General features: G+C 57.3%; 3 protein-coding genes across 6 annotated transcripts in view; 2 read left to right on the top strand and 1 right to left on the bottom strand.

Moving 5' to 3' along the window:
- LOC113948555 (tyrosine-protein phosphatase non-receptor type substrate 1-like) overlaps positions 1-15,650 on the bottom strand; it is a 26,660-nt gene extending 11,010 nt beyond the window's left edge. For 2 of the 4 annotated variants that reach the window (XM_027646240.1, XM_027646237.1), the window contains exons 1-2: positions 15,461-15,650; positions 14,181-14,534 (exon numbers count right to left, since the gene is read on the bottom strand). In XM_027646240.1, coding sequence (XP_027502041.1) covers positions 14,181-14,534; positions 15,461-15,650 — 544 coding nt within the window. The remainder of the gene's footprint in view (positions 1-14,180; positions 14,535-15,460) is intronic. The other 2 variants (XM_027646238.1, XM_027646236.1) reach the window with 1 other exon arrangement.
- A 555-nt stretch (positions 15,651-16,205) lies between these two features.
- Positions 16,206-18,285, top strand: LOC113948444 (tyrosine-protein phosphatase non-receptor type substrate 1-like). Its single transcript, XM_027646072.1, has 5 exons — positions 16,206-16,371; positions 16,700-17,053; positions 17,140-17,451; positions 17,602-17,952; positions 18,101-18,285. The coding sequence occupies exons 1-5, from the start codon at positions 16,305-16,307 to the stop codon at positions 18,283-18,285; spliced, it is 1,269 nt and encodes a 422-aa protein (XP_027501873.1). The 5' UTR covers positions 16,206-16,304.
- A 486-nt stretch (positions 18,286-18,771) lies between these two features.
- On the top strand, positions 18,772-26,114 carry NSFL1C (NSFL1 cofactor). Its single transcript, XM_027646247.1, has 9 exons — positions 18,772-18,908; positions 19,637-19,734; positions 20,344-20,418; positions 21,544-21,709; positions 22,042-22,134; positions 22,763-22,872; positions 23,284-23,421; positions 23,898-24,062; positions 25,015-26,114. The coding sequence occupies exons 1-9, from the start codon at positions 18,807-18,809 to the stop codon at positions 25,175-25,177; spliced, it is 1,110 nt and encodes a 369-aa protein (XP_027502048.1). The 5' UTR covers positions 18,772-18,806; the 3' UTR covers positions 25,178-26,114.
- The last annotated feature ends 58 nt before the right edge of the window (positions 26,115-26,172 follow it).

Here is a 26,172-nt window from a genome sequence, read left to right on the forward strand (position 1 = left end):
CCCCCCCCCGGCTCTCAGCAGCCGCGGTTTAGCGCCGCTTCCCCCCGGTGGCGGGGGCGAAACCAGCCCCGCCCGCCCCGGGGCAGAGTTCTCCGGTCACCCCGGTGTGCGGCTGCCTTAAGGTGGGCTGGGAGGGGACCCCCGGGACCGCCCGCCAGGAGCCCCGGGGTGCCCCGTCCCGCTCCGCCGGAGCGGATAAAAGACGGTTCAGTGGCCCCAGGGCTGCGGGGAGGGGGATAGGGGTCCTCTGACGCGCCACAGGCTGCCAGTGTGACCACTCTTTCGGCACGGCCACAGCCCAGCATCCCTGCACTGGGATTGGGGTGCAGGGGCACAGCCTCGGGGGTCCCGAACATCCAGGGACCACCCATGGGACCACCTGGGGCTGGGCCAGGACAGCCTGTAGCAGAGGCACAAGCAGCACACAGCCTTGGGGGTCCCAAGTGTCCAGGGACCACCCGAGGGACCACCCAAGGCCGAGCTGTGAAAGCCCGTGGCAGAGGCACGGGTGGTGTTTTGCAAGTGTCACAGGGACGGGTCAGCTTGGCCCGCGAGGGTCAGAACAAGGAGGGGACGCTGGTGCAGCACAGGCAGTTGGAGGGTGGATGGGGAGGGAGAGGAAATTCCTGCACAGCACACTGGGAGCATGGGGACATCCCAGTGATGTCCCCTCAGCAGGAGCCTGTGGTAGGGAGGGGTGAGAGCATGAGGACAAGGCAGCTGTAATGGTAGACAGGGCTGAGGAGGAGGGTGTTTTGGTGTCAGCATCCATGAGATGCGTGTCCCTGCACTGCCCTGCTTCTCCCTGTCAAAAAGTCCTTCCCCGAGGAGGCACAAGGACACATTCTCCATTGCCTGCACCTGTCACAGCTTCTGCAACTGCCTGTGGGCACTTCAGCAAGGCCAGGACAGGTATCTGGGATGCAGATACAATGCTGGCAGCTCCCAGCACCACCCCACTGTCCCCTCTGCCCTGCCAGGAGTGAGGTAGACACTGTGCAGAGCAGGAGCTCCCAGCCCACCCAGCATCACCCGCAGCACCCCCAGCAGCACAGATCACACCGACCGCTGTCCCGCTCCGGGCCGGGTCCCCGAGGGCAGCACCAGGTGCCGTGCTGGGGGACCGGCTGCCGGCTCCCCCCTCCCTCCCTCTCTCCCTCTCCAGGCAGCCGCCGGGGCTGTCGGCTTTATTTAGAGCCTCGCACAAACACACAGCCGAGATATGTGAAGTGACTTGGCACCATCAATCTGCGCACGGCGTCCGCCCGCGCATCCCTGGCCCCGCCAGCCTCCCCCTCGGCCCCAGCTACGCCCACGGGGCACATCCAACCTTAATTTAGCACTGCTGGGAGCCAGGACCAGCTCCCCAGGCATCTGCACTCACTTTCTTCTGGGACCCACCAGCAGCTGGAGGATGCACTCAAGGGCTGCAGCCAGTGCTGCTCCCACTGGAGGAGCATCGGTGGCCAGTGCTGCTCCTGAGAAGCCCAGTGCAACCATCATTTCCCTTCACACGGCTGGCCAGAGTGGGAGCAAGGAGCAGGGACCCAGAGGAGCCCTCAGATTTGACCTTTTGCACATGGGGTTAATTGCCTTGCACAGGGACGGAACATGGAGACACATCCCCACAGTCCACAGGTTCCCTCACAAGAGGAAGCAGAGGGGCATGTGCTGAGTTCTACTCTCTGGTGACCAGTGACAGAACCCGAGGGAACAGCATGAAGCTGCCTCAGGGAAGTTTAGGTTGGATATTAGGAAAAGGTTCTTCATCCAGAGGATGGTTGGGCACTGAACAGGCTCCCCAGGGAAATGGTCACAGCACCAGCCTGACAGAGCTCAAGGAGCATCTGGACAGTGCTCTCAGGCACATGGTGGGATTGTTGGAGCTGCCCTGCACAGGGCCAGGAGTTGGACTCGATCCTTGTTGGTCCCTTCCAGCTCAGGATATTCCCCAGGATTAGCAGCAGTTTGTGCAGCTACCCCATGATGGGCAGTGCATCTTAGTGGGCCTGAGTCCAGAAGGAGGGACCCTCAGGGCAAGGGGGTTCCCAGCAGGAGGGAAAGTGCCAGGGACACGCTGCAGGCATTCACAGCCACCTTTCCTGGTTATTTTTACATGGAAGCACAGTTCCTGGGCCTGGCTGCCTTCAGCCTGTCTGGGCTGTTCTCCTGCTTGGCGTTGAAGGTTCAGACAACCTGTTTTGAGGCGATTGCAGAGCAGAGCCAGCCTGCACACAGGCAGCAGAGCACTCGGGAAGTTAGAGCTTAAAAAAAGCTCTGCAAGAGAAGGTACGGCGCGGAGCAGATGGTGCGGCGCGAGCTTCCCGGGAAGAGCTGCTATTGCTCCCCATTAGGAAGCATATGGGCAGGCTCAGCTGCCTCCCCTCCTGCCCACGGCCCTTCCACTCGGCATTGCAAGGGCCCTGCTCCAGCACAGGGGGTTTGGAGAGTGCACCCCAGTAGGGCAGCACCTGCCCTGTGTCAGCCAGGGAGCCGCAGGGAGGGGAGCGTTCAGCTCCTTGAGCGCCCGAGATGGAAGGAGAACGCAGAATTTTGGGAGTGCGATGCTGCCATCGCCATCATCCTTCTGCACCGAACACCCACGGCGAGCAGGAGGCTGTGGTGCCGCTTGGCAGGGGGGGCAGCGCTGCCAGGCTCTCCGTGCTGCCAGCGGGCACACAGGCTGCGCTCGCTTTGCAGCATCGTAGTGCTCCAGCTCAAAACCACTGCTCCCACAGGGGGGATTCCAGAGACCCTGGAGGATTCCGGAGTCTGGCTCTGCCTGGCCCTGGGAGCCAGGCAGCAGCCAGCACGGGGATGGGGCGGCGTTCCAGGGGAGCTTTTCAAGAATAAGTTGATTTTCGCAGCTTTGAGGCAGAGCGAGGAACTCGCGTCACGCTGCCAGCGCCCGTTTGGGGAAGACACGTGCTCCGTGTGGTGGGGCTGGGCTGGGCTCAACCACCCTCACAGGTTTGGGTGCTGGGGGGTGGCTGGGAAGGCAGGGCTCTGCTCTCCTTCCCTGCTCCCAGCTGGGGCCAGAGGCTCAAGGTGCTTTTGCATTCCCCCATTTCCAGCTGGGCGGCAGAATCTGTCCCCTCCCCAGGAAGGGGTGAGGATCCTTCCCCACACAGGGACCCCCAACCAGGGCAGCAGCACCCGTCAGCATCCAACAGGGGCAATTACAGCCTTGCCAGGGTGATCCCAGTGGAAAGTCTTGCAGCACTGGTTTTGCCCAGACTGTTCTTTCATCCCTTAAGCAGCTGCCTGTCTGATCCTCTCCTGGCCCCAAGGGCCCCCGGGGGACAGCGGTGGCTCACTCAGCTGGAGGGGATTCACAGGGGATGGAGATGGAAGAGGTTCCAGTTCCTGCCCTGCAGAGCCAAACCCGGGCCTGTTAATGAGCCACATTTCATAAACAATGGAGGTGAATGCAGTTTGTTCCCTGCCTGGGAATTTCTCCCTCAGGATCCCCACTCCAGCATGGGAAGGCACAGTGGGAAGGGTACCAATAGCTTGACTGACCACATCATACCAGGGCACAGCAGCTGTCCCAGATGGCTCAGTCCAGATTCAAAACCCAAACTAGCTCAGGGATAAAGGGAAAAAACACCAATACTTTGGACATCAGCCTGGAAAACACCCCAAACTCACTATCCAGCAGTGCAGTTCTGGAGCTGTGAGCACAGAGCTGTGCCCGGGCACCAGCGAGCAGCCAGCACCTGTGGGAGCCCTCCATCATAACAACTCAATGATCTTAGAAGTATTTCCCAACCTCAATGATTCCACGATAAACACAAATAACAGTGCACACCCCCATTGAGGCATGTGGGGCTGCTGGGACTCACTGCCCCAGGCAAGCTCAGAGCCACCCAGATGTATCCTGGCCCAGTCCCAGCCCAGCCCCAGCACCCTGAGAGGTGCTGCTTTCGCAGCTCACCACAACAAAACACCATGTGGGACCACATCAGAGCACCAAGCCCACATGAGGTCTGCTCTGGTACCCACAAGCCAGCACAGCCCCCCCAGCACACGCACGGGGCTGGGCATGTTCACCCCATCCATCCTCAGCTCCAACCCCAAATTTCAAGATCCCCCCAGCTTAAGAACCAAGTGGACACATCCCACAGCCCCCCCTGCTTCTCCTCACCGCCCCTCAGGCTTCAATCAGAACTCACAGAGGGCTTTTAGCTTGGAGAAAAACACACAAATGTCTCCTGAAGTTGGGAGCACCAATTACACTGCTGATACTTAGGGCTTCCAGCACAACAAATGGAGCTTCAGCTTCATTAGGTACCATGCCAATTTAATCCAAGACATCGAGTACAGGGGGAGCTTAAATTAGTTTGTCTGATGTTAACTTATAACAAGCAATATGTTACTGTGGGGATGGAAGGAAGTGACCTGTGAACTGTTTACATGGACCATGACCCGTGGAAGAAACACACAAAGCCCTCCAAACACCGATTTAAGAAGCAGGGGGATGTATCCTACCTGTCTCCTCATACTCCTGTCACAGCACCCACCACCACAAACACTATGCAACTGGGGATAGGGGCACCCAATCATCCCTTTATATGGGAGAGGCTCTGGGGGGGTGATGAGCTGCAGGGGCTTCATTATGGCTGTGATTGCCAGGAGAAAGGTGAGGCTGGGCTGTGGGGGATGCTGTGTGAGCAGCCCATGCATGGGCTTTGCCCCTCACCTTTTGGGGATTTCACAGGAACTGCCTGTAATTGTTTTGGTCAAGCTTTTATTGGGTGATTTAGGAGTTACAGCTGAGTTATTTCAACTCTCTCAGGTGCTTGTCAGAGCTCTCAGACCCTGTTGGTGCAAGGGAGGTGTGGGGTGCAAGTGGGGAGGAGGTGAGGTGCACCCCGGCAAGGGGGATTTTCCCCTCTGTGCACACTGGCCAGACCTGCTGCCCGTTTCTGCCTCCTCCTTAGGGAGCAGGGCTCTGAATCACAGCCCACTTAATTTAAGTGTCCCTCTGCCACTGAATTAATCCCCAGCACTGCTGGGATCAGCTGGTTCCCTCCAAGCCCCTGAAATGACTTTCAGAGAGGATGAGGGAGGGATGTGCCTGCCCACGCTGGGCTTTGCTGAATTGGAGTGATGCTCCAAGTGCCTTCATGGCATTCACACGCTGTCACCCTTGACTTCAGCAGTGGCAGCAGAGCCTGGACAGTGTCAGACCACCACCCACCAACATCAGAACATCCACCATCAGAACGTCCACCACTGTCAGACCATCCACCACTGTCTGCCAAGCAAGCAGGGAAGCCCATGGGCTACAGCAGGGACTGTATCCACAGTGTAGCTCACCCATCCCAGGGCCATGCTCTGCTCCCAGGCTGCTCCCACCTGGCAGCAGTGCCCTGCAGGATGCTGCAAACCGGGTGACTTGGCCGGGCTTCCTTAATGGAGCCCAGCACGCTCTGGGGGAATTCCTCACGGCTGTGTCAGAGCAGGAAAGGTGGTTTATATCCTGTGCCTGGCCTGGAAGCGGCCCTGGCTGACCCGGGATGAGGGGGTTTAGGGTGAAACTGCTGACAGGCTGGGAAAACCCGTCCACAGGGTCAGCTGGGAAGGACAGAGCTGGCAGTGCCAGTGCCTGTGTCCAATGAGGTGCCATGAGCGCTGGGAGGGCTCTGCTGACCTTTGCTCACAGGCAGGATCCTGCCCCTTGCTCTGGAGGAAGGTTTGCTCACTGTGGGTCTGCAACGTGTGTGGTGCTGCCCAGGAAGTGGTGGAGCCACCATCCCTGAAAGTGTTCAAAGAACGTGTAGATGTGGGGACATGGCTGAGTGGTGGCTCTGCAGCGCTGGGTGGGACTCAAGGATATTTTCCAGCCGTAACTGATGACCAGGGCACAAGACAGCCCCCACCCATGGCAGCTCACTGGGGTTACAGGGTGGCCCCAGCCCTGCATCCCTTGTGCCAGTGGTTGCAAAATCCAAGAGCTGTGGGGAAATCTGTGCTGTCTGGGGGGCACAACCGAGCTCGCCTCAGCTCTGGGGGGTCCAGAGCCACAGGCAGCCACGGTGCCATGGTGGTGGCCTCAGGACCCTTCCCCAGCCTGGGGAGCAGTGGTGCTGTGGAAAAGAAAGTGGCAGGGAGGGGAGGGGATGGCAGGCAGGGGCAGGCAGGGAGCTCCAGCCATGCAGGAACATTTCAGAGCTGGGTGTTAATCATTGATAGGTTTCTGGGAGCTGTTTGAGCCAAAGCCTCACTCCCTGTTCCAGAGGGGGAAGCTTTGCACTGCTGTGGCCCATGGGGATGTGGTGGCAGTGCCAGTACCCAGATCCCCCAGCACACAGGCAGCCCCATGGGGCAATGCTGGAGAAGCCCCTGGTCTCCCCATGGCCATACCACCAGGGCTGTGGTGGGGCGAGGAGCCCGGCTGAGGGAGGTGTGATATCATCTCAGTTTTCTTCTGGCTGTTTTTTTGGTTTAGGGGGTATTTTTTTGGTTTTTTTTCTGCATCCTCTCCAAGTTCTCTGTTGATTGCAAATCGTTATCATGAAAGCTCATCCGAGGCTGCAGCAGCAGATAACGCTGCACTGCTGGGCCGGCGGCTGGAGCTCATCGAGGCTGCGCTGCCTGAGAGTCCTGCGGCAGCTGCGGGTGGAAATAAAACTGCTAACGTGGGGGATTGATCATGTTCAGCCACCTCAGCCCATCGCTTCCTGCTCGGCAGAGCCCTCGCTGGGAGACACTGAAGTGCAGGCACAGTGGGGGAATTTGCACTGTGGGATCTCAGCACGTGGACACCTGTGCCACCGGCGCTGGGGAGATGCCCCGTGGAGGGTACCACAGGGGGTGCAGGAGACGTGGTACAACCCCACGTCACTTTTACTATTATCACCAAGGGTCTGGCAGCAGGAGTTTCCCTGGGGTCATTTGTGACAGTGCAGGATCCAATGCCTCACAGAGGGAATGGCAATTACACTGGGATGCAGAGGGGGATGTGCCCTCCAAAACAGCTGGACCCAACCCTGGAGGGGAGTGCTGACCAGTCCCCAGCCCTGCTGCTGGGCTGTCCCTGTGGTGGCCGTCCCCACACTGTCCCCACAGCAGCCACAAGGCTCAGGGGCCTTATGCTGGAGCTCTTGGCTCCTTATTTTGGACCCACTGAGACCGGGCACATCCACACTGCCTGACCCAGCACTCTTAGCTCTGTGGAGTTGGGGCCATTCTGGTCCTGCTGCTGCTAGCTGGGTGGAGAAAAACGCTTCCCCAAGGGATTTGTGTTAGTTTGTCTTTTTTTTTTTTTTTTGTTGAAGTTGAAAGGCAATAAAAAGCTGGAGGATTAATTCTGGCTCTGCAGGATCTACCATGCTCCCGGTGACTGCATCGCTCCAAGGGGCTGGCCCTGACAAGGAGCTGCAAACCCGAGCTGCCAAGTGCTGCCATCCCACCACAGCCTCAGAGGGGGATCAGGGATTTAGAGGGTCTGTGTGATGTCTAACAGGTTTAGAAAATATTGCCTGGGATTATCCACTCACGGTGGTGACCGGAGACCTCTGAGCTGCGGCAGATGCTGGCACCAGCTGATGTCTGCTGAGGGGGGGTCTTGCGTGTGGGAAACCTGTCCTGCGTGTTTGCATTGGTGTGCGTGTTCACACGTGTGCACACGCGTGGATGGATGGCTCTGGGACAGGCTGTAGGTGTGGATGGGGCCGGTGGCCCGGTGACACCGCGGGGGCTGAGCCGTGTCCGGCCACCCACGGCTGCCAGCCCCGTGCTGGGTCTGGGGTGCCAGGAGGGAACCGCGGGAGAGATGCTCCAGCCTCCGCTGCGCTGCAGCCCTGTAACAGCAGCTCTGACCGCCAGAGTTAACGATATCCACCCAATTAGCTCAGCCTAGCCCCAAGGATTAGCTGATGGAATCATCATCCCAAAGCGTAAGCAGTTAACGCTGCTAATTAGTCATCGCGTGAATCCCAACCCAACCACTAACTGCAGCGGCCGCGGTAGCCGTGGGCAAGGGGTGATGCCCACCCGGCCGGGCTCTGGGAGACGGGAGCTGTTTACGGAGAATTTGCCGGGCTCGGGGATCCGTTATTTTTACACGTTGCCATAGCTACTGATACCATTATAAAATTAAGCCTGAACCATGCGGAAGAAATGGATCTGTCAGAAGGAATTCTTTTCGGGAGCGCGCTGTGGGTCCGAGCGCTGCCCCCCCCCCCCAAGGGCCGGCGACGAGGGGCCAAGCCCAGCGGGGTGATGGGGGTCCCCGCATCCTGCCCACGGGCACGTCGCTGGGCTGAGGCGCCGGGCAGGCTGCGGAGCTCCGGGATCGCCCGGAGCCACCGGCGCCAGCACAGCCCCTCCGGGCTGGCAGCAGCACTGGGCACGTCCGGGGCGAACAAAAGCCCGCTGAGAGGGAGCTTTCAGCCCGCGCCGTGCTGCCTCCCGCAGCGCCTGCTTTCCCCCTTCTCCTGCCTCTCTCAATATTTTTCCCTTTCCCTGCACTTCTCCGCGGAGGGACACTTGTGCCGGGCTCGGGGGCTGCCAGCGCTGGGGCCACGGCCAAGCACAGCCGCGCTTTAAGGTCGCTCCCTGGAGCAGTGGGGAGCTCCAGGGACCCAGCAACATCCTGCCCTCGGGACAGGGAGCTCCCCAAAGGTTTTTCCTACCCTGAGCACTTCTCCCTGGACAAAGCCATCTGGAGTGTCCCCAGGGGTGTGCACAGCTCACTACAGGTACAACGTACATGTGGCTGTGGGGGGCACCAGGACCACTCCAGTGTTCCACCAACAGCTGATCCAGCATGAAGAGCCCTTGGCACCCCAGTGCAGGCAGGAAAGCCCCTCCTGCCCATCCTGGAACCCTCATGCAGGCACTGGCAGGACCCAGCACTGCAGCTGGATCCGCCCTCCCCGTGCTGGCTCCAGAGGGCGATTGTCCCTGACCAATGTCCCGTCCAACACCGAAAGCACAAAGTGAGTCTTTCTTAAGCACTGGATGTTCCTGTTTGTCCCACAGCCCTGGAAACCCCTCTTTAATCACTGCCAGTCTTGGCCTCATGGCATCCCGCAGTGAAGGACAGAACGGGCCAAAGGAGTGTTGGGTACAAAGGATGCAACATTTTCATTTTCACTGCCTGCCCCCTCTGCCTGTGATAGAAGAGGTGAGGAATGGTCAGGGGGCAGCCCCCCATCCACCCCACGCCCCTTCAGCTCCATGGATTAAATGAAAATGATTCCAGGTCTGGCAGAGAGGTTCCCACTATCAATAACTGCAATGACACAGCCTCCTACTAGACGCCAGAGAATCCACAGGGACAAGCAGCATCTTCCAAACACCTCCTCCTCTTCTCAACTTAGAGCTCTGGACTGCAGTCTGGGGGTCCCAGTTTGCTTTGTGGGCAGGGCCAGGCAGTGCCCAGGAGTCCACCTCCTCCCCAAACACCCCGGTGTCCCAGTGCTCTGGGGTGGCTGTCCTGTACCCTGGCTGTCACTGGGACTGTGCCTGGGGGACTGGAGAAACCCCCGCTGGGCTGGTGAGAGCCCTCACTCCATCAGGAACCCTGGAGGGGATGAGGCTGGCAGTGAGGCTGTGGCACTGAAACAGTTCCTATGACAACCCCAAATCCCAGACCTGTTCATCCCCTTTGGTGAAAATCCACAACAACCATGAAACCGGGGAATAAGATTCAATAGTAAGACGTGAAATAAATCAGGACCAGTGTAAAGCATGTCACCATTTTACTTTGGCTTCGTTCCTTTCCAAGGAAAAGCCTGAGAAACCGGGAGCTGCAAAGGGGTGAGCTAACAGGTTTGGAATTGGAGAGAGAAGGTTCTGACCGTGCAACATTCCAGGGCTTCTCCTTCCTGTTCCCTCTCCTGGCGGGAGCCCAGCCCAAGGAAGACAGTGGGCATAAGCAAGACCCTTGGGGCATTTTTTGGGGACAGTCAAAGTGTCTCTGAGACCCTCTCCCTTCTCTCCAACCCCCTCAAGGCAGCTGGCTGCTCCTTCGGCTCCTCCTGCTGCTCCCTGCTGTGTCCTGGCACACCATCCCCATGGCATTGCCTGGTTCTTTTGGTAGCATGGGGTCTCCCTGGCATCACAGGGTGCTTGTGGCATCGTGGGGGCCCTGTGGGGTTCCTGTGGCATCAGATGCTCTTGGACCCATGGCCTTTTGGGGGATGCTGGTGTGCAAATGGATCAGCCTGTCTCTCCCTGGGGATGGGCTTGTGCCCACCACAGTTACATGGTGGAAAGGACAGGGATGGAAACAGGGACGGAAACAGGGATGGGGACAGAGCAGGGGTGCAAGGGTGTCCTGGACAGAGACAGCTACAAACCAGACCCTTGGCTGCAGCCACTGCCCTGTCAGCCACTGGAGGGGACCAGTTGGAGCAACACTGGCTCCAGGAGACACGATTTCCCCCAGGTACCTATTCCTGTGACAGACACTGCCACTGTGGAGGATCTCTGCTTCTCATCGTGGAGCCAGAGCATCCTGGGGCAGGGCATGAAGCATTTATCCCTGTCTCTCCCTTTTTCTTCTTGCCTGGCTTCAGCATAGCTAAGAATTGTTCCACTCCCCATGAGTGCAGCCAGCTCTCTCCTGTCCCCCAGGACAACAGGGAGACTCCTGCAGCCCCCTGTTTCAGCCAGCCCACACACTAGCTGAGACCACGCTCTTCCTCAGCATTAATTAAACCACTGCTGCCCTCCCCTTGCTGCAAGGACCAGCCCCCTCCATCAGCCACCCTCTCCAGACTAATTGCTCTCTGCTGTTCCATGTTTTCTGTCATGCTCCCCCTTGGCTCCTGGCACAGCCCATGCCTCCCACACTGGCTCCCCAGCACAGCACAGCACAGAACACACCACCACCCTGGCAGGCCCTGACAGCCCTCTGGCACTGAAACCTCCAGGAGACAATTCCCACCTCCCAGATCAGACGCCGGAGTAGCCCCTGAGCATCCCCTGGCTGCCCAGACACACATCCCGTTGCAGGCCAGCCCTTTTTCTTGACTTTGCGATCCCATGGGGTCCTGGCACTGGGCTCACACATCACACAGAGGAAAAGCCCAGCTAAACCCAGCACAACACCACCCTGGGGTGTCTGTGCATGGGGTTCAGCAGCAGGACACAGCCCAAAACTTGTTTGGAGCTTGGTCTCCCCCCTGGGACACCAAGCCTCTCCCACCACCCATCCAGGCACCACCTCAGCTCCACACTGAAGTGAAGCCTCTGCCACCTTCACTCGGCCCTGGCTGTGGCAGGAGGAGCCTGGTGGGTGCCAGCCCCAAACCCCAGCATTTCCCTGTGCCCCCCAGCCATGGCAGCTCCTGACTTCCCACACACCCCTCTCGTCTTGCTCAAGTACCCAGCAGGTGACTCAGTGGGATGTGACAACCAGCAGCACCAGGAAAACACCAGAGTGAATCCATGACCCCAGCAGTGCCTGACACTGCCCCCCAAGCCAGGTGTTGCCCCCCAAGCCAGATGCTGTCCCCTGAGGAAGGTGCTGCCCCCCAAGTGAGGCTCTGCCCCCAGAGTGAGGTGCTCCCCAGCACGCTCCTACCTTGTGTCCGTGCTCGGGCGCTTGTTTGTGCTTTCACTGCCGGCACACCCCGGGCTGGTGGCTTAAAGGATTTTCCTTTAATAACCACCAAATCCCTCCCCTGGGCAGTAAGCCGCAGACCTGGGCCCTTTCCTAGGTGCAGAGCGCTCCACCGTGCTCTGCTCGCTCCCTGCTTTGCATATGCTCCTATCAAACTGGATTTCCCCACTCCTGATCCAGCCCAGTGCTTAAAAAGCTCTAAATCCCCTTGAATTTCATTTCCCCTGGTCCTCAAGGTCTATCCCCGGTTTCAGTCTCACCCACATATTTTACATATTCTTGTTCACAGCCTTGATGTGAGATTTCCGCCAGTTTTGGTGTCGTCCCTCTGCAGAGCCCGGGCAACCCTTGTCCTGCTCAGAGCAGCCACTGCCTTGGCTGGGAAATGATCCGTGGCATTGTCATGGCTCCACTCAGGATCCAGCACTGGGGAAGGCTTTGGTCTGGCACTCCCACCCCACAGCCCCATGCTGACGGGGCCAGGCTGAGGACAGGCACTGGACCCCTACCCTGGCAAACTCCACCCCCCATCACCATGCCCACAGGGTGCTGAGCGTTCCCTAACTGTCTCTGAGAAAGAACTGACCCCAAACTGTCCCCAGGACACGTCCCCAGAGGAGGGAACTCTTATTCAGTCATGCAAATAAATTTCCGTTGTAGCTCTTCTCCCCCCTGTGACAATTCTGTCCTCACGAGGATCTCCCTGCCAGCCACACTCCCCGGGGCTGCGCAGTCTTGTTTCACTTCTCTTTTCTGATTTCACAGGAAAAAGTAGATAAATCTGAAAACTAGCAAGTGCAGCAGCTTCCAAGGTCACAGGCAGCAGTGGCAGCAGGTTCCTCTGCCCAGAAAGCCCGTTTTGGCCTCAGCCCCTCCTGCCAAGAGGGTTGCTGAGGGCCTCATGTGATCCCCCCCAGGATCCTGCAGGACTGGCACTATTGCTCTTGCCCTGAGCACAGTAAAACTGGACAGCATGGTTGTTTGATGGCTTTAATGAGGGTGGTGACAAGATAACACAAATTATGGACCTGTGAGCTGGGAAAGGGCCAGTGGAGGCCTGTGCTGGTGGGCACAAGCAAGCATGAGGCCCTCCTGGTGTCATCAGAACCAAACAGCAGGCAGAGGTGCTTGGCCTCGTGGTCTGATCCAGTGGTAGAGATGGCTGCTGGGTCCTGGGAGAGCTGCTGCCCAGCCCTGGCACAGCAGGTCCAGCCCTGAGATGGGAATAAACAGGAGGAAGCTTGGCTCTGAGAACGGCGTGCTGAGCTGAGACCGGGGTGTGCCACGTAAACAGCTCCACTTCTTCTTTACTGTGCCCTGCAGAAACATCCCTGCTTCCTCCCCACCATGGCTTGGCCGTGCAGGCCGTGGTGCCACGTGTCACTTGGCAGCTACCCTGAGGCTGGCGTACTCCGTGCAGGCTGTGCCCGCGCTCCTGCCGCGCCGGGGGGCCGTGGGCAGGGCCTGCAGGTCGGCGTAGTGGATGTCGTTCTCCTCCTTGCTGCTCTGCTGCAGAAGTGCACACAAATGGGGGATGATGCCACAGGAAAAATCTTGCAAAAATAACCCCAACCCTATTTCACGGAATCACAGGATATCCCCTGGGTTGGAAGGGACCCACAGGGATCATCGAGTCCAACTCCTGGCCTCGCACTGGGCAACACCAAGAACCAGGTTCAAGCCAGGCTGGTGGTGGTACGGCTGCAGAGGTGGCCCCGTGCTGCGGTGCAGACTGTGCTGGGACCACATGCAGGCAGCTGCTGCCCACCCGAGGTCCCCCTTGGTCCCAGAGACTTGTAGAGTTCCTGCAAGCCGGGGCATTGGCATGGGATGCACTTCCCCCTGTTCACAGCTCACTCTTACCTGGCTGGGCAGGTGGGAGCTCTCTGCATCCAGAACTTCGCTGCAGAGGGAAGGACAACCATTAGAACTAAAGGAATCTGGGTCCCCTCCCACCCAGCACAGCCTCCCTCAATTCCACTCCCGAATTTCAGCAGGATGCCCTTGCTGAAGGCAGAGAGGGACAACGTGCTGTCTGTGCTCCTGGGCTGGGCTCAGGCACCACAGCGAGGGGCTGCAGGGAGCTCCCTGGTACTGAGTGCTCCCCACCAGGCACTCCTGTGAAACACAGAGAGAAGCAGCACAGCGTGGTAAAGGACCTTTTCTGGGGCAAATTACTGCTCCAGAGAGTTAAAAAAACCCAGCATAAAGCAGGTGGATAAGGCAGTTTGCTCACCTCAGGGTGCAGAAGGAAGAGGTGGTGGGTACAAACCTGCGGGTGCTGGGGGTCCCTGCACAGCACTGCAGAGAGGTGGGAGGGAAGCTGCCCACGGCTGCTGGCCTGGCTGGGCAAGGGCTGCCCACCCTGCCTTGGCGCTTCCTTCTGTACAGGCAAAGGGCAACGAGGAGGCCGAGGACAAGGAGGAAGCAGAGCACCACAACTGCAGCCACCATGCCGGGAACCACGGCTGCCTCTGTGGAGATGGAGGCAGAGCGGGAGAGGGTGGTGGGTGCAGGGCAGTGTGGGATCTTGCTGCAGGTAGGGTGGGGGCTGTGGGATGGGGTTCCTGGGAGCAGCGTCCTGCTGGGCTGCACTCACCGAGCACAGACACCTCTGTGCCAGTTCCACGCCGAAACACCTCATTCCCACCGCTCAGGGACTTGGTGAACTTCACGCAGTAATAGGTGCCGACATCCTCGGGCTGAACATCCCTGATGTGGATGGTGAAGTCTGTGTCTGACCCGTTCACTGCTCTCGTCACACGGGGAGCAGAGCCTGTGTCTGCATAGATGGTCCTGTTCCCACTGCCCCAGCCCTTCAGCCACTTCACAGGACCAGGTTCACTGAATCCAGACACGGTGCAGCCCAGGGTGAGCGTGTTCCCCACTGTCACCGACACTTTGTCCTGGGGTTGGTGCAACTTGAAGTCCTGACCCCCCTGGGCACCTGCACCTGGGCACAGCAACAGGAGGGTTCAGGGTTGAATGATGGGGAGAGGCTGGCTCACAGGCAGAGCAGCTGAGAGATATCCTGGGATGTGGTAGAGGCAAAGTGCAGGCACTGGGAGAGGGGAAGCCAAGTTCAAAATGAACAAGGGGCAAATCTGAAAAATGAGCAGGTTGCCCAAGGCAGTGGTGGGGTCACCATCCCTGGAGGGATTTAAATAACATATAGATGTGGCAGCTGGGGACATGGTTTAGTGATGGCCTTAGCAGTGCTGAGGGAATGGTTGGACCTGAGGATTCTGAGATCTTTTCCAAGCTAAATGGTTCTGTGATTCTATGATCTGATAAATCTACACCCTGTCGTGTCATTTGCAGGAGGTGCTGCAGGTGCCTGGAGGCCAGAGAGGTACAGAGGGAGCCAAGGGGAATTCCTGCCAGGAAAAACAATCGAGTGCTGTTAAACGTTAACGCCCTGGCTCTGTTCCACACAAGTCAGGATCACTGGGGCTCCATGAGGAATTGGGGTTCACAGCCAGGAGCCAACCAGGAGCTGGCTCTGGGCAGGGATGTGCAGCCCCGGAGTCCAGCGCAGCTCCCACACTCCTTGTCCCCAGATCTCTCCTGCACCCCAAAACCCTTCCAGCCCCCAAATCTCCCCTCTTCCCAAACCCCTTCATTCCCAAACCCCTCCTGCCCCTAAACCTCTCCTGCCCAAATCCCCCGGTATGCTCGGCACCGGCTCGGCGGGGCTCGACTCGGCTGTGCTCTTCTCCGGAGCTGGGCTCTGCAGCCCCAGGGACGCTTTGCCACCAAAAGGTGGTCGCGGAAAGAAACCCCCCGCCCGGCCCTTATCTCTGGCGCCCGCTCGCATTAATGACCGGTGTGGGACAGGGCAGGGGAGCGGGGGGCTCGGGGGCCGCACTCCCGACTCACCCGAGAGCTGCCGCTGAAAGGGGCTGCGCTGCCCGGACTGGAGCGGAGCTGCCGCCGCGGCCATGGGCTCTGCCCAAACTTTGGGAAGGAAAAGGAGAAACAGGACAGGAAACGGAGGCGAGCGAGTGGTTAACGCTTTGATGCCTGCCCGGCAGAGCCGCGCGTCACCCGCGTCGGGCATCAGCCCCATCGGGCATCACCCCAGACGGGCATCACCACTGACGGGCATCACCCCTGACGGGCATCACCCCTGACGGGCATCACCCCTGACAGGCATCACCCCTGACGGGCATCACCCCCGGGCCGCCCGGCCCCGAGGGGCTGCACTGGACTCCGGACAGGGAGCCGGACGGGCTCTGCGACCTCCCCGGTTCGGTGCGGGGCCGGAGCACCGGGGGCCCCTGGCCCAGCTCTGCACCACTGACCCATGGGAGACACCAGCCCGCCCCCTGATCCTGCTGGCAAAGGATGGGTGTCCTCCCGACGCCCCGGGGCGCTGAGCCACAGGCTGGGGCCACATGTGGGAGAGTGTGAGGCATCAGGGCCCCTCTCTCTGGCTGCCCAGTGCCCGTGGCCATGGCCATGGCTTTGGCACATATCTGAGGGGAAAGTGAGATGGACATCACCATTTTGGACCAGCCTTGTGATGAAAACACGGGGGAACAACCGGGACACGATTGCATAGAGGAACAGGGCCATTGGTGGCCTCTTTCCTTCCCTTTTGCTGGGTGAGTGCAGCACCCTGCTGAGCTGAGCCCAGTCCAGCTGAGCCGAGTCAGGTTGAGCCTAGTCCAGCAGAGCTGAGAGAAGCCCAGACATCAGGGAGTGAGATGAGGGGATATCCATGGCTCCAGGGACAGAGGTGCTGCCTCTCACCTGCCTGATGCTGCTCCTGCTCTGCAGAGCCCCGGGTAAGTGGGGCACACACAGCCCCAGAGCTTTTCCAATGCATGCTTCCGCATGCTGCTGGCTGTGCAGTCCTTCTCTGTGCCTGGGGATATCCAGGGCTCTCCTCTCCTGCCTCCCTTCCAACCTGCTTTTATTCCTGGACAAAGAGTTTGGTTAACTCCAGCCCCATCCTGGGAGCTCCAGGCTCTCCCTGTCCCTCACTCCCCAGCAGCAAGGAACAGGAACATCTCTCCTGCTCCTGGCTCAGTGTCAGTGTCTGGCGATCCCTCATGCTGTGCCCTGGCTCTGGGGCCCCTTGTCAACCCCAAACACTCCTGTTACTGTGCCCAGGTACAGGTGCCCAGGGGGGTCAGGACTTCAAGGTCCACCAGCCCCAGGACAAAGTGTCGGTGAAAGCGGGGCAGACGCTCACCCTGAACTGCACCCTGTCTGGATTCAGTGAACTTGGTCCTGTGAAGTGGCTGAAGGGCTGGGGCAGTGGGAACAAGACCATCTATGCAGACACGGTCTTTGCTCCCCGTGTGACGAGAGCCGTGAACGGGTCAGACACAGACTTCACCATCCACATCAGGGATGTTCAGCCCGAGGATGTCGGCACCTATTACTGCGTGAAGTTCACCAAGTCCCTGAGCGGTGGGGATGTGGTGTTTCAGCGTGGACCTGGCACAGAGGTGTCTGTGCTTGGTGGAAGTGCTTGGGGGAATCCCAGAGCAGCTCCTGGGGGGAGCCCAGCCCAGCCCAGTCGGACAGCCCTGTGCTTCTCCCCACAGCCCAACCCTCCCCCCCGATCGTGTCCGGGCCCAACCAGAGAGCAGGGCCGGGGCAATCGGTGGCTTTCAACTGCACGGCTGGAGGGTTCTTTCCCAAAGACATCAGCGTGAAATGGTTCAAGGACAGGGCCCCCATCTCATCTCAGCTGCCCCAGGTCACTGAATGGCGGGAGAAATCCTACAACATGTCCAGCAGTGTGACAGTGGTCCTAGCGGAGGGTGATGTCCCCTCACGGCTCATCTGTGAGGTGCAGCACTCTGCGTCACAGACCCTGCTGCGGGGGATGTACCAGCTCAACAGAGTCCTGAGAGGTGAGGGCTGGGGCACTTGTGCTGGGGTGTCCTGCTCCTGTGGGCCTGGGGCTCCTGGAGTGGGTACAGTGGGTCATGGGGTGGGGACAGGGCACCCTGCGGGCAGCAGAGCCGGGGATGTCAGACACCAGGCGCTGCCTCTCTTCCCAGTTTCCCCCAGTGTGGATGTGAGCCCTGACCAGACGAGCCCCATTGAGCTGAACAAGACCGTGACATTCACCTGCCACGTGAAGGGCTTTTACCCAGCAAACGTGGCTGTTTCCTGGCTGGAGAACGGGATGAAGATGAAGGTGCAGAACGACTCCCGGCCATCGCTGTTGCGCCAGGGCTTGTTGGAGCTGAGGAGCCAGGTGGAGGTGCAAGCGACAGAGGAGAGGAATGGGTCCGTGTTCACCTGCCTGGTGGTACATGACGGTCAGGCCCCTGTCAACCAGTCAGCCATCCTGTGGATTGCCAGCCCGGATGAGAAGGGACCAGGCAAGTGGTCCCAGATAAACAGTGGTGCGTCAAAGCTGGGTGGGGTGCCTGCCAGGGTGGCTGTATGGTGTAACCCCCTGAGAAAGCTCAAAGTCCCAGAAAAGGCTCCCTGTGGGGCCAGGAACGCCTGTCCTTGCGACCTGGTTGCTCACATCCTCTGCCCCCACTGCAGGTGTGAACCTTTCATCCAGCCTCCTCCTCCTGTGGCTTGGCATGCTGCTGGAGAAGGGAATCCTCGGTGGGCTCCTCTTCTTCCTCTTCAAGCGCACAAAGAAGGAAGCGCTAGGGTTGCTGACCTGTCCCACTGTTCCTCAAGGAGGGTCCCAGGGCTTGGCCATCACAAGCCATGTCGTGTGACCCTGGAAATAAACGCACCAGGATGCAGAGGATGCCCTGGGTTGTTCTGTGCTGTCAGTCCTGGGCACCCAGCCCTGTCTGTGACCCGTCCATCTGCCCTCCTCCAGGGCTTGGTGCTGCCCATCCCAGTGTTTGGTGCTGCCCATCCCAGTGCCCGGTGCCTGATGCCTTGTGCCTGGTGCTGCCCAACCCCATGCCCAGTGCTCAGTGCCAGGTGACTGGTGCTCAGTGCTGCCCATCCTGGTCCCCCATGCCCGGTTCCCTGTGCTTGATTCCCGGTACCCAGTTCCCGGGGCTCAGTACCCAGTGCTCAGGGCCCAGTTCCCAGTGTCCGGTGCTCAGTGCTGCCCATCCCTGTTCCCGGTTCCCGGCGCACCGGCTCCTCCCGGCCGCCAGGGGCCGCTGTGCGCGGGCCGGGCCCCGTTCGCCGCCGCGGGTGTTTCCGGGCGGGCGGGTTTGGCGGCGCACGCGGGGGCGGGGCGGGGCAACCCGGCGGGGTTTGGGCGCTGCACCGCGGCAAGATGGCGGACAGGGAGGAGGCGCTGAGGGAGTTCGTGGCCGTGACCGGCACCGAGGAGGAGCGAGCGCGGTTCTTCCTCGAGTCTGCGGGCTGGGACCTCCAGGTACCTCCGCCGCTGACCTCCGCCCGCCCCGCTGCGGGGCTCGGCGGCGCCGCGGCGCTGGCGGGGGGCAGCGCTGGGCCGGAGCTCGGTGTCCTGCAGGCTCAGGCCTCGCCCCCGCCCGTCGCCGAGCTCAGCCCTTGCGGCGGGACCGTGGCCTGGCTGGGGCCGAGTCCCGTCTCGGTTGTCTCGCTCGTTTTCTCCCGCGCGGTGAGGGGCGGCGGGTCTGTGGTGTGCCGGGTTTGTGGGGGTTCTCCTGGAATGCTGGCGAGATTGTCAGGGCTGTGCTGTTGGTGCTGCCAGCGGCGGCCCCAGCGCCCCCAGACCGTGGAGGAGCCACCCACTACTCTGACCTGCCCCTGTCCCTGGTCCTTCTCGAAGGATCTGGCTGTGTTAACCTCTGTTTGTGGGTGGCACAAAAGCAGCTGTTTCAGGGCAGTAGTTTTGGCATAGCCCTTGTGTCAGTGCTGCAGAAGAAGGGCCCTGGCGTTCCCTGGCAGGGAAGGTGACGTCCCTGCAGCAGGGAGTGCCCTGCCATGACACAGCCAAACAGCAGAGCCTGCCAAGGTCTCGTCTTTGCCAGGGGGAAAATGCATGAAGTGTCTTTAGTGAAAGGTGCCTTGAGAGGTCCAGCGTGGCAGATGGTTCAGCTGGGATGTTTGTGTGGGTTTTGCTGTTTCTCTGGAGTGTTTGCTCCCATCCTGACAAGCTCTGCTGGTTTCCCTTTGCAGATTGCCCTCGCCAGTTTCTACGAGGACGGGGGTGATGAGGACATCCTGACCCTGCCCCAGCCCACCCCCAGCTCCATATCCAGAGGCACTGGAGCCAGGTGAGGAGTGAGCTCCAGCTCCATCCTGGAAACCTGACAGTGGAAACTGTGAAAACACAAACTCTCTGTAAAGCACTGATGTGTGTTAGTTTTCAGGAGTGTTTAGATTTGCTTCACCTCGTTTGGCTCTCTAGAAGTTGTGAAAGCCTAAGCATTTGTACGTCACCAGCACAGGTGTTATTGCACAACTGAGCCACAGATCAGTTAGGAAAGCTCAGCTCATTGCTCAGGAAAAACTTGGTTTGTCTTTTGAGGTTAAAGACAGTCAGTTGGTGACACTTTCATTTAAGCAGACCATGTCTCTGCAGGAAGAACATTTTCTGGTTTTGTGTGAGACCTGAGCTGATCAAGTCAAGCATTTTACAAAAAACAGAAGTGAGTTTTGCCTTACCAAATCCCTGTGAACTCAGGGAATGCTGCCCATTTTTAAAGAGGAGTTGCTGGCTGTATCTTGAAGGAGAAATGCTCTCGGTTCAGGCATTGGTAAACAGAGTCCACTTTGCAGAAGGAGCCTGTTTCAGTGTCGACTGTTTTCAGTGTGGAATGCTTTAGCTGGGAATGTTTTAGTTTGGACTGTGTCCCAACATTCTTCTTGCTGGATCTTTGCAGTGACCATCGAGTAACCTCGTTCAGAGACCTTGTGCATGCGCAGGAGGAGGATGATGAAGAGGAGGAGGGACAGCGGTAAGTTTCCAGCTAAAGACTCAAACCCTGGGTGTTTATCCCAGCCCTTTTGGGAGGACTTGCTGCTTGTGCTCAGTTTTTTTAAGATCAAGTTTGTGTCTCTATGGAATTCCTGTAGTGAAGCATCTGAGGTTTGACAGGGGTTTCTCAGTGCAAAGCCTGTGCACAAGCACGTGCTCAGCTGTGTAAGCACCAGCTCTCAGCGCTGAGAGAAAGCCTAAAGTAGGGTATGGAAGCCCTGGGTTAAGAACAGGAAACAGCCCAGATCCTCATTTGTGTCCATAGAGAACGGAAACGTGGGAATAATGCAGAGATTTGTTTTCTTTCTGCTTGGGGTTTGCGGTTTTATTTTTGTTGGGGTTTTGGTTTTGGGTTGTTTCTTTTGGGTTTTTTTTGAAGTGCTGCTTAGGGGTAATGTACTGGAATGTGGAAGTGGAAAGAGAAACAGGAACATGGAATACTAGTGGGGAAGTCTCCTACGATGTCAGCTGTAAGTAGTTAAATACCCTTAAGGTTGACAGGCAAAGTAAATGGAATGGAACTGATGTCTCTGAAGGGGTGGCTCAGCCTGGATGGACTGTGGTCTGCAGGCAGCTGGGAGCTCACTCTGTGTGTGTTACAAGCCATCTGGAAACTAATAAACCCAATCTTCCAGAAGTGCTTAATTGCACTTCACTGACTGTGCATCCATTGCTTCCAGTTGAGATCCGTCCTTTGTGTGGCATGACCGTGTGCCTTCCCTCAGAATTCCAGTTGGATGTTTCTCTGGTGGGTCAGAGGCTCGCTGGAAGCCTTGTTCAGCCGGGTGATTGAGCTGGTACTGGTGTTTAAAACAGGGCTTGTCCCTCTGGGCTGTTCCTCTTGCCAGGTCTGAGACTTGTGGCCACTTTATTGCTATTGATCCACAGGTAATTTTACAGTAATTGACATAAAAAGAAAGTCTCTGCAGTACAGGAACTGGCAGGTGGTGGCAGTGGGAGACACACTGGTTGTATCCAGTATTTGTGATTCCAAGGTGTTTCACTGAGCTGCACAAATACAAACAAGTGAGTCCTGATGTCAAACCGCTGGGTCCTGGAGAGGCAGCGGGTCCAGTCTGACCAGGAGCCGGGTGCTTTCCGTTAGGTTTTATGCCGGTGGCTCGGAGAGAAGTGGCCAGCAGATCGTGGGCCCTCCAAGGAAGAAGAGTCCCAACGAGCTGGTGGAGGATCTGTTCAAGGGAGCCAAGGAACACGGCGCAGTGGCCGTCGATCGGACGACCAAGGGCGGTGGTGAGACGAGCAAGCCGAAGGTGAGGAGGGCTGAGTTCTTCCTTCTGTTCCCTGTTTCAGTTAAGGCTCCACCATGCCAGCTGTTTGGCACTGAGGAGTCCTGGAATTACCTCGACAGCTAAGTCTGGACTCCTCTCTCAGTGCAGCTCTATTTTGTGTGTCGCAGTGGCAAGAAAAGCCGCTCTCTTGTGCCATATTTATGAACTTGCTGAAGCTGTCACTGTGCCTGCAGGGCAGTAGATGTTGGTGATGCCATGAAGCCCCTGTTCATCCATAGGGGTGGTGGGGAAGGGGAGCAGCTCTCTTGGGGTTTGTGTGGTTCTGTAACCCTTTGCCTGCTTCTCTCTTCCAGCCTTTTGCAGGGGGAGGGTATCGCCTTGGGGCTACTCCCGAGGAGGAGTCGGCTTACGTGGCAGGAGAGAGGAGGCAGAACTCTGCTCAGGATGTGAGTATGTCTGCACAAGTTTGTAGATGTGACCCAAGGGATTTCTCTGCTCTAGCTACAGAGCTTGCCACCCCTGAGAGTTACAAAGCTTGATAGAAATTCACAAGGACAGAAATATGGTAAATCCTGCTTCCTGCGGGATTTCCGAGTAGAAAGTAGATGATTGGTCTTGGGTAAGCAGTTTTCTGATGAACTGTTAATTAAGAATATGAGCATTCCTTAGAAGTGAAATAATGTGCGAAGAGCACTGGGCAATTAACTTTTCTTTATCCACTGGAGAGCTGTGGAGCTGCCAGCATCAGTGTGAGGTTCCCTCGTGCTTGGTTTATGGCCAAACGTGCTTCTAGGCCGTGGTGGGAGCCTGGTTTAGACTCCTCACCCAGCACACTCCTGGCTTTTCAGCCATATTTGCCTAAAAGGGGACTGTGGTGCCACCTTCTAGGAATTGACACCTGACCATATACATAGCCAGTGCTTTGGGTTTTTTCCCTCAGCCCAGAGGAACCTGGCTGAAGTGTTTTCTGCACCCGAAAGCTCCTCTGCCCAGTAGGAACTTTTCATTTTGCATCGATTTTTGTTGTCACCAAGATGCTCAGTGAGGCTGATTGTTGTTTGGGGGCTGCTGCAGGTGCACGTTGTACTGAAGCTCTGGAAGAGTGGATTCAGTCTGGATAGTGGAGAGCTGAGGAGCTACCAGGATCCATCCAATGCCCAGTTCCTCGATGATATCCGCAGAGGGTATGTAGTGAGAGGGAAGAAAAAGAGCAGCTGTTTTCTGAAACACAAGTGTTTTTGGAATCCAGGCTGCTGAATCTGTGGCACATTTCACCTGGGTTTTCTTGTAAGAAATTAATTATTCTTCATATGGAACATTTGGTTCAGGTAAACAGGGAGTGGCTTTGGTTTGTGTGGGGTTTGTGGGAAGTGAACAAAGAGGTGTTCATATTTGGGGTGAGATTTCTGATGCATCACGTGACAGGGAAAAGTAGCCTTTAATTTGTGTGTGCCGGTGGGGGAGGTGTGCGTCTGCCCTGTTAATTAAGCAAGGGGCACACCGTGATTCCTGAAAATCCAAAGGTTTGGGGCTTTTTCTCCACACTTTCCTGCCTTGCTGCTTCAGGCAGCTGCCTTAGGACTCTGTCTTTGCAGGGAAGTCCCGGCCGAGCTGCGCAGGTTAGCACGGGGAGGACAGGTGAACCTGGATATGGAGGATCACCGGGATGAGGAGTATGTGAAACCTAAAAGTGTCTTCAAGGCTTTTACTGGAGAAGGACAGAAGCTGGGCAGGTGAGAAGACGGCGGCGCTGGTTTGCTCTGTGTGTGATGGGAGAGAGTCACTCGAGAGCCTTGCTAGGTGGAGCCTTTTGATTCATCTTTCTGAAGGAGAGGCACTAGGTGCCTGTGGGATTCTCTGAGGAAACAAGGCTCACTGGCATGTACTGTGAGGTGGCTCAGCCTCTCCCTGGTTTGGAACTCCCATAGAACACGCAGGAGCAGTGTTTCCAAGTCACACTGCCCCTGTTCCCATGAGAATGTAAGGGCCTGTGACATGGTACCAAAGGAGATGGTAGAGGTGAATTTCTAGACAAGTTCCTGCTGACTGGTTGACTAATAAATTCTCACTTCCAGCTTGCTTGGTGTCTCCTGTCTAGCAGCCCTGGTAGCTGGGCCTGGCAGGCGATGAGCTGGCTGTCTGATCCTGGCTCCCTGCAGCCAGGTGAGTTTGGTTTTTAACAGCTCCCCTTGTGTCCCCCTGTTGTCAGCACCGTGCCCCAGGTGATGGGCACCAGCTCACCAGCCCAGCAGGCAGAGAACGAAGCCAAAGCCAGTTCTGCCATCGCGATTGATGAGTCGGAGCCCGTCACCAACATCCAGATCCGGCTCGCCGACGGCGGGCGACTGGTCCAGAAGTTTAACCACAGTCACAGGTATGAGCAAGAAACACCAGGAAGGGCTGCATGGCACTGCAGACTGGACACAGGTGGAGCAGGTGTTAAAATCCTGGTTGCCTGCCAAAGGGAGCTCTGGGGATCCTTCCGGGGAGGAATAGAATTATTGTGGGGTTTTAAGGCGGTTGTTAACTGCTGGATAGGATTTGCTTTCCAAATAGGGATAGATTATAGCCAGTGATACCACACCTGGGAGAGTCAGTGTTATCAGCAACACTTTCCTTGATGTCACCTATAAAAAAACTGAATCTCTTCTAAGGGCTTTAGAAACTCTCAGATAATTAGAAACCTGTTCAGTTATTCTGCCTCAGTTTAGACTTCTCTACGGGACTGTTCCCTGTGCTGAGTGGAGCACGAAGGGATGTTCTTACCACAGTTCTGTTCCCTTGGACAAGCAGAGCTGGCTTAGATACCCCACTGCTTCCTCAGACTGCTCTCCTAAAGTCCTTCTCACCTCCCTGATTTGAGGTTTATGTTCATTCCTCCAGTTTCTATAAGAGTCAAGCCCAGGGCAAAAACTTACAAAAGCCTTTGTCTATGACTGAGTTCAGGAAGTGGATCCCGTGTCACTGTGTGGCTGCTCAGGGGAGCCGAAATCCTCTGGGTTCTGCTGTGTGTGACAAGCTCAGTCACTCAGAGCAGCAAGTGTCAAACAGTTTGTTAAATCTGTTCATCATTAAGGGTTTGGAAGTTTTCAGTTTCTAATAATCTCCTGCCAACGCAGACAAAGAACACTGAGCTGAGTCTGCAGCCCGTAAAGCAGCTGCTGTTATTTCACTAAACGAGAGCCCACAGAGGAGCAGGTTAAATCAGAATAGTCTGGCTGTGGCCTGTGACGTGAACTGGGAAGCAAATGCAGCACAGGCTGCACACCTTTGTAGAAGCTGCTCAGTAACAGGATCACCCTTGTGTGTTTGATCCCTTTGGACAGGATCCGTGACATCCGGCTCTTCATAGTAGATGCTCGGCCAGCGATGGCTGCCACCAGTTTCGTCCTCATGACCACCTTCCCCAATAAAGAGCTGACTGACGAGAACCAGACCCTGAAGGAAGCCAACCTGCTCAACGCTGTCATCGTTCAGCGGTTGACATAGAGGACCCCAGCTGTGGCCGCACGCCCGGCGCGGCGCACGGGGCCGTCTCCTCCCGCCGCGGTGCCACACGGGCCCACATCCGCTCGTAGCTCTGGGTTCTTAGGTCTTGGTTGGACTTTTTTTCTCTTTAGTTGCATTTCCGATGGTTTTTTTTTTTTTTTTGTGATGATGATCAGTGGACTTTAAAATAAATAAAACGAAACGAATCCGTTTTGAAAGGAGCTGCAGCCTATTGTGCCCCAGATTCTCCCAGGAGAGTTCAGTTACCTTTGTGGATTGAGTTACTGCACTCAGAGAGAGGTGGAAGGTGAGGGGGAAGGGAGCTTCAGAGAGCAGTTTCTGTCAGTTTACTGCTCACCACAGTCCTTTTGCTCTTCCCTCCAGGGACTGCTGCAAAGTACTCCCTTTTTTTTTCCGCACATTAAGTATAAACTGTCCGAGAATGGGTAATCTGATTGTCAGGAATAATGGTTACACTCCTGTAAAAGCATTACGGGGGAAGTCTTTGTGAAAGAGCTCAGTGTGGGGAAAGCTCCAGCATCTGAGGTGCAAGGTTTAACACTTCCCAGGCTTTTCCAGAGAGAAAGCCCTGACTTTCCTTCCCTCAGCTGGACTCTTGGGGCGTTCATTGCAGTCCCCACCTGCTCTGCCTGTGCTTTCCCCGGCAGGCCAGACCGGCTGCAGGTTTAATTTGCTGTATTGCATTTCTCTGAGAAACCCTGCTGCTGACTTCTTCTTTCCAAGAAGGTACAAAGCTGAATCAGCTTGAACTGACTGGAAGTAAGAGACAAACAGAGTCTAACTGGAAAGCAAGTTGTATCCTGAGAGGTGAATTATTGAGATGATGGCAACAGCTCAGGTGGAAAAACGCAAGGCTGTATTTGATGTATTTCCTCTCCTCTGCTGAGGACTAACATGGCTGAACACCTGGAGTTCTGCAGCTTTGGTCTGTTCTGTTTGTGTTTTGGGCTCAGGTCTCCATATCTTTCTCTCCT

This window comes from Corapipo altera, unplaced genomic scaffold (genome assembly GCF_003945725.1).
Source record: "Corapipo altera isolate COAL_440 unplaced genomic scaffold, ASM394572v1 64, whole genome shotgun sequence".
NCBI classification, from domain to species: domain Eukaryota; kingdom Metazoa; phylum Chordata; class Aves; order Passeriformes; family Pipridae; genus Corapipo; species Corapipo altera.

Bases quoted from the DNA above. Each gene is read 5' to 3' on its own strand.
- LOC113948444 (XM_027646072.1), top strand. From the start codon at position 16,305: ATGGCTCCAGGGACAGAGGTGCTGCCTCTCACCTGCCTGATGCTGCTC. The intron at 16,372-16,699 runs GTAAGTGGGGCA...TACTGTGCCCAG, and splicing joins CCTGCTCTGCAGAGCCCCGG to GTACAGGTGCCCAGGGGGGT. The intron at 17,953-18,100 runs GTGCGTCAAAGC...CCCCCACTGCAG, and splicing joins GTGGTCCCAGATAAACAGTG to GTGTGAACCTTTCATCCAGC.
- NSFL1C (XM_027646247.1), top strand. From the start codon at position 18,807: ATGGCGGACAGGGAGGAGGCGCTGAGGGAGTTCGTGGCCGTGACCGGC. The intron at 18,909-19,636 runs GTACCTCCGCCG...TTCCCTTTGCAG, and splicing joins CTGCGGGCTGGGACCTCCAG to ATTGCCCTCGCCAGTTTCTA. The intron at 24,063-25,014 runs GTATGAGCAAGA...CCCTTTGGACAG, and splicing joins AAGTTTAACCACAGTCACAG to GATCCGTGACATCCGGCTCT.